This window comes from Drosophila mojavensis, unplaced genomic scaffold, assembly GCF_018153725.1.
Source record: "Drosophila mojavensis isolate 15081-1352.22 unplaced genomic scaffold, ASM1815372v1 contig_81, whole genome shotgun sequence".
Taxonomy (NCBI): Eukaryota; Metazoa; Arthropoda; class Insecta; order Diptera; family Drosophilidae; genus Drosophila; species Drosophila mojavensis.
The window spans coordinates 7,454,371-7,461,132 of NW_025318907.1; the positions used below are offsets into that span (position 1 = coordinate 7,454,371).

The 6,762-nt window shown below is 40.1% G+C and overlaps 1 protein-coding gene across 2 annotated transcripts; it reads left to right on the forward strand.

Moving 5' to 3' along the window:
* Window positions 1-3,454: 3,454 nt before the first annotated feature.
* LOC6580984 (cytochrome P450 CYP12A2) lies at window positions 3,455-5,958 on the forward strand. 2 transcript variants are annotated; one of them, XM_044011228.1, is made up of 5 exons: window positions 3,455-3,603; window positions 3,689-4,087; window positions 4,173-4,630; window positions 4,718-5,156; window positions 5,219-5,958. In XM_044011228.1, exons 2-5 carry the CDS (start codon window positions 3,986-3,988, stop codon window positions 5,822-5,824), a joined length of 1,605 nt encoding a protein of 534 aa, XP_043867163.1. In that variant the 5' UTR covers window positions 3,455-3,603; window positions 3,689-3,985; the 3' UTR covers window positions 5,825-5,958. The 2 variants fall into 2 exon arrangements, with proteins under 2 accessions (XP_043867163.1, XP_043867164.1); XM_044011229.1 differs by having other exon boundaries at window positions 4,718-5,160; window positions 5,219-5,368.
* The last annotated feature ends 804 nt before the right edge of the window (window positions 5,959-6,762 follow it).

A 6,762-nucleotide genomic window follows, 5' to 3' on the forward strand; every position in this document is an offset into this window, starting at 1 on the left:
GTAAACCAATCTTGTGAGCTTTTGAGTTTTGAGTTTTATTTAGGGAAGCTTTAGCATAAACATTAGCTGACTTGCAGTATAAGATCAATTTTGTAGCCAGCTCGAATTGGGACTTTAAAAAATGAACACTACGTTCACAATATATAAAACTAATTTTGTATTAACTTGCAAAGGCAAGATAATCATCTTTGCATGTGTACCGTTGATACCGGCTAACCGACGCTATATTTCGGCGCGTTTTTGGGATATTCGAGCTCTGGAATATTCGCGAATTCGCCGACTTTTCTTATTAACTCTTCTTTATTAACCATTTCACAAACTTCAAACTTCGACAATTTTCCGTTTCTTTTATCCTCTTGGCTGCTTGTCTGTCTACGACCGGTCTCCGCCATGCGTCCGACCGCTACCACGCTCTCTCACTCTCTAAAAAACTAAAAAACGCTCAATTCCACTCGGCGTCGGCAACGTAACTCTCTACTCATGCGCTCTCGACGCAGGGTTGCGCGGCCGATCGCCGATATCCTAAGCGCGCTTTGGCGCCCTTTTCAAATCAAAATTCAAATTCTATAATTAAGACTGCTTACTACTACTTACATTCTACAAACTATTACTACTGCTTAAATACTACAAACTATGATTATTGCGGCGATCGGTGAACCGCCTTACAATACATAATTATATCCTTTACATATAAGAGCTAGAGTGTTAATACATTGTGGTACATATACCTTCATAGAGATTTTCTAATAACATTATTTATTATTGATCCACTTCTGTTCCTCGATACGTGTATACTTTAAAGGATAATAGACTCTGGAAGGTGCAAGTACCCTACTCACCCAATACAATAATTATTATGAATTAGTGGAAAAAGAAACTAAGCTGAAAAGTTGCTTAAACTAAACAACAAATCACGAATTTGTAATCAATCAGCGAGAAGGTACATAAATATTTCTAATTTTTCTCAATAATTAGAATGAATATTTATTTATATCTATATATATTTCAATAAAAATAATGCAAAATTGTATCATAATAGTAATACATGTATGTAAGAAAATACCTAAATTTGAATATACAAATATTTAATTAATAGTATATAATAATATAATATTGGGTAGTCTAAAAAGTCTTTTCGTATTTGTAATGAAACTTCAAATCATATTTTTAAATATTTATAATAAACTTTATTAAATCAAATATGCACCATTTTGGTCGACCACCTTTTGCCATTTTTCCACTAGAGACATAATTCCATTCGTGTAAAACTTTCGTGGTTTCTCTTTGAAAAACTGCTTCAAGTGATTTTCACAGGCTTCTCTTGAAGCCAACTTTACTCCGTTAAGGGAGTTCTGCATTGACCGAAATAAATGGTAGTCCGAAGGTGCAAGGTCAGGGCTATATGGTGGATGCATTAAAACTTCCCAGCCAAGCTCTCTCAGTGTTTGCCGGGTCATCAAAGATGTGTGTGGTCTGGCGTTGTCCTGATGGAATACGATGCCCTTTCTGTTGATCAGTTCTGGCCGTTTTTTTCGATTGCTTGCTTCAATCTCATCAGTTGTCCACAGTAAAGTGTCGAATCAATCGTTTGACCAGGCTGAAGCAGCTCATAGTGGATTATTCCTTTCCAATCCCACCAAACACACAGCATTACCTTTCGAGCCGTCAATCCTGGCTTTGCGACCATTTGTTGAGCTTCACCACTCTTGCACCATGATCTTTTTCGCACATTATTGTCGTATTTGATCCATTTTTCGTCTCCTGTTACCATTCTCTTCAGAAATGGTTCGATTTCATTTCGTTTCAGCAAAGAATCGCAAATGTTAATTCTGTCCAATAAATTTTTCACAGACAATTCATGTGGTATCCATACATCGAGCTTTTTTTGTAGCCAGCCTTTTCTAAATGGTTCAGAACCGTTTGATGATGAATGTTTAGTTCATTTGCGATGTCATGGCTGCTTATGTGACGGTCTTGGTCAATCCTTTCCATAATTTCATCGACTTTTTCAAAGATTGGTCGACCAGAGCGAGGTGCATCTTTCACATCGAAATTTCCTGAACGGAAGCGTGCGAACCATTGTTGTGCTACACGAACTGATAGAGCATCGTCACCGTAAACATCACAAATTTCATTAGTGGCTTGCGTGGCATTCTTCCCTTTTTTATACAAAAATTTCAAAATATAGCGAATTTCTTCTTTATTTTCACTCATTTTTGAACAGCTGTAACTTTTTTCAAATTCTTTGAATTACATTTTTTTTTTTTGGCAATCGAAGCTTAAAGTGCTACCAATCGAACACCACAATGTGTACACAATGTGATTGGTAGCACTGGAGATATACGACGCCAACGACATCTATTGGCAAAATACGAAAAAACTTTTTAGACTACCCAATATATATCTAAATACAGGGTATTTTCTAGTCAACTACTTCAACAATACGTATTCATCCTTGTCATGATTTGTTGTTGCTGCACTTGTGCAAATAATTTTCAAGCAGAGATTTTCTGATTTTATTTGCTATGGGAAATCATTATTTTAAAAATGCAAAATGTTGACAAGTGAGCAACATTTTTTATTTGAGTGCAAAAATCCACATTGATAGGCAAGTGAAATGGAAGTTTAGCCAGTTTATACCGCTCTGTCAGAAATAAAACTGTAAAAAGTTAAGTTAAAGTAACAATATAAACCAGTTTAAGATCCATCTCAAATAATAATGCACTCATTAATAATAATAATAATAAATAAATGAGTCGCATCATTCGTTTAGTGGCTTTAAGACCGTTAACATAATCAATATCGCTTCTGTTTTAAATCAAGATCAACATGCGCTACAAATTATTCAAAATATGACTTCACATTGCCATGGTAACAGACGTACATAAAGATTCGAAACATGATTCCGACTGTGAATGATCATAAGAGAGCTGTTAAGAAAGAGCGCTTAACAGAAAGAATCTTTCAATTTTAGAGCAATTTTAGCAAACTGTCGCATAAAACGATGAGAGAGCGATAACCAGCAGCTGTCACGACTATTACGACTCTCGTGCTCAATATATATATTTGAGAGGTCAGTGCCAAAGCGAATTCAGTATGCGGCGAGCAACTGACACGGCGAGTATCCCAAAATCCCAAACTTAACTTAACTTAACTGTCAACTGTCTCAAGAAAGCAAGTGTAAACAAAACTGAGTAAAAAGCAGTGAACGAGTGAAGCGCGCAAGGCGTGTGAGCGAGACACAACGAAAACAAAAACCAACTCACAGTGACGCAGCTGCAATTATTCGATAGCAATGGCGTTATAAAAAGTTTACAAGCAACAGCAAACTTGGCACTATAACAGCAACACAGCAAATGTAGCAGGCATGTGTAATGCAGTCGTATTCACCACGGCTCATAATAATATAACATGTTTATCTTTATTTATGCAATACTATAATTTCATATGTAGCTCAATTATGGAGGTGAACAAACTGCGAATACTTTGCCAGAGAAGATCACTGAATTTGCCTATTTGCGTCCATCGTCTTGTGAAAAAAACTCATTATCTATGAGCCAACGCTATGCATTCCTTTGCTGCTCCAGAAATTATGGCGAAAAGGTGAGTGAAAAAGAGAGATAAGAACTTAGTGTTAATTCATTATATAACAACCAATTATCTCTTGTCGTAATTTGCCCGAAACTAGAATTAAAAGCCTCGCGCAAACAAGAATAACAACATGCCGGCGAGCAGAAGAGAGAGCACAAGCAATGCTGTCAAACATTTGAATTAAAGTTCCTCTCTTTGCAACATTTATAAAAGTATGTACATATTTGTGGGGTCAATGATAAAGCGAATTCAGTATGCGGCGAACAGCTAACGCGGCGACTTGCCTAAAAGCTCTCTGCTATTAAAGCTGCGCAGCGCCGTTTAAAACGAAAGCAACAACTACAAGCAAGAGAGAGAAAAAGAGATCGGATAATACGCGACGGCAACAAGCGAAATGACGCAGCTTAAAGTGCACGCTAGTAATTCTGTTATAAAATGTTTGCAAGCAACAACAAAACATGTCAGCGCCGTAACAGTATCGCAGCAATGGCAGCAGGTATGTATGTGCACAGCACTGCGCATGTGGATAGAAACAATTTATGATTTTGTAGGTATTAATAATTTTTTGCTTTCTTTTAAAGCGTCACTACGGCGGAGTGCCGTCAGCGAAGCCGTTTCAAGAGATGCCGACTACCAGCGTGCTGAAAACATTGTGGAACTTTATGCCTGGCGGCAAATACAGTGGAGCCGATCTCAATGATATAACTAGGGACTTACTAAAGGAGAGTGGCGGTAATATTATAAAGATCAAAAGCTTTTTGGGCAAACCGCCGATAGTTGTAACAGAAAACCCAGATGACTTCGAAACGGTTTTCCGACACGATGGGGTTTGGCCCAATCGTAAGGGTTTCGAGCTCTTAAACTATTATCGCAATGTTCACCGTCGTGACTATTTTGGACCAGAGTCGGGTCTACTTACGACCCAAGACGAGGCGTGGGGAAATTTGCGTTCGGCTGTAAATCCCATTATAATACATCCCAAGAATGTCAAAAAGTATTTGAACTCATTGGATCGCATTAATCAGGAATTTATAGAACGGTATGGTTAATAAGCTTCATAAAATCTTAATTCTATTAATAGCGAATTGTCAATCAATCAATACATAAATTCTCTTCTTGCTTTTAGCATTAAAACAATCCGTGATGCTGAAACTTTGGAGGTCCCCGCAAACTTCAAGGATGAAATTAGCGCCTGGACTCTGGAATCTGTGGGTCAAATAGCCCTGGATTGCAAGTTGGGGGTTATCGACAATACCAATCCTGTAGGCAGACACTTCTTTCACCAATTGCAGCGTTTCTTTGAACTCTCCGTTGATCTGGAAATAAAGCCCTCACTCTGGCGCCAGCTCAAGTTCAGTTCCCCCAAATTGCGTGAAGCTCTCAGCGTGTTAGATGAGTCGCTTGTCCTAACTGATAAACTAGTGCAGGACGCCATGGAACGCATCGAGAACTCCACAACGGCCAAGAGCCAAGAAGAGAAAAGTGTTTTGGAAAAGCTGCTAGCCATAAATCGAAAATATGCTGTTATTATTGCGCTGGACATGCTCTTCGCTGGCGTGGATACGGTACGTATGTAAATGCCTCTATCATTCAATCCATTTAACTAAGACTAGGCCTTTAATTGCAGACAACCAGCACTTTTTCGGCCATTCTGCTAGCCCTCGCCCAGCATCCCGATAAGCAGGCCAAACTGCGAGCTGAAATTCTTGGCATCTTGCCAGAGAAAAGCACGCCCCTCACAGTCGATTTGATGAGGAACTTGCCCTATCTGCGTGCCTGCATCAAGGAGGCCCTACGCTTCTATCCACTCATCTCGGGCAACATACGCAAAACCAACCAGGAGCTGGTGCTCAGCGGTTACCACGTGCCGGCGGGCTGCGAGGTAGCCATGATCCATTTGAACCTTTGGCGCGACGGTAAACATTTCTCGCAGCCCGGCGAATTCGTGCCGGAGCGCTGGCTGCGTGAAAAGCAACAAGGCTCCAGCTCTGACTCCGGCTGCCCGGTGGCCACCAAGCCGAGTCATCCCTTTGCCTATTTGCCGTTTGGCTTTGGCGTGCGCAGTTGCATCGGTCGTCGCATAGCCGAAATGGAGCTGGAAATTGGGGTCGCTCGTTTGCTTAGGAACTTCCAAGTGGAGTTCCACCATCCGGCGGAAAAGCCCTTCATTGCCTACCAGCTGGCTACGCCACGCATTCCGTTGCAGTTCAAGTTTATTGATTTGAAGGATTGAATCTGCCCCAGCTCTGGAAATCGATATATACCTAACGTTTGAGAATGTTCACTATTTCTCTTAATTAATTTAAATGTGCTTAGGATGTATTTTAGATTAACTTTCAAAGAAACATGAGAGCCACAGAAAATGTTCTTTTGCTCTTTTGGCCATTTACCAAACCAAAGTAATATCAAAATATTCACAATGCACTTTTCACTCGCTGTGCGAAATTTGAATTATTTTTGCTCACTTTTTAGTTTATAATTAATAAGGGAGAATCTGCCAGCACTCGGCGCCCTTTGACCTGCTCAATTCATGCGTTTGGCCTTTGTCTGAGCTCTGCCTAGGGCCAGCTTAATTATAACTTTATGAGCTGCAAAGTTGGTTGCATGCCCCAAAGGTGTTGCGAAATGCGCTAAAAAATATGCAACACTTTCTTTCTATGCCATGCATATTTATTCCTGTGTGTGTGTGAGAATATTTATAAATATAAAAACATATATAATGTGTGAGTGTGTATGTGTGTGTGTGTGTGGTAGCTAACTCTTTGTTGCGGTCAGATGGCCACAACGGGCGGCAGCATCTGCTGCCTGCTGCCTGTATATATATTTATATAGCATATGGCGCAAATGGAGGGAGCGTGGCAGTAGAGATGTGTGTGTGTGTGTGAGTGTGAGTGTGAGTGTTGTGGCAGCGTTCAAACGACAACATAAATCCAGCGCTGCTGTTGTCTTCCTGGTTATTGTTTATTATACACATACCGAAACACGCCCACACTCACACCCACACACACACATACACGTACATAGTGACTGGTTAACAAACACTGTGGACAGCATACGAGGGCGCAAATAGCGCATACGACATGTGGCCCCCACTATATAAATATAAATATAAATATTTTAAGCGAGACTTGCAGCATCAGAAACACCAGCTACAGCAGCAGGAGTCGCAGC

What these genes read in the sequence shown, in the direction of transcription:
- LOC6580984 (XM_044011228.1), top strand. Translation starts at nt 3,986, where the DNA reads ATGACGCAGCTTAAAGTGCACGCTAGTAATTCTGTTATAAAATGTTTG. An exon ending in TATCGCAGCAATGGCAGCAG is followed by an intron (nt 4,088 to 4,172) that starts GTATGTATGTGC and finishes TTTCTTTTAAAG; the next exon opens with CGTCACTACGGCGGAGTGCC. An exon ending in AATCAGGAATTTATAGAACG is followed by an intron (nt 4,631 to 4,717) that starts GTATGGTTAATA and finishes TCTTGCTTTTAG; the next exon opens with CATTAAAACAATCCGTGATG.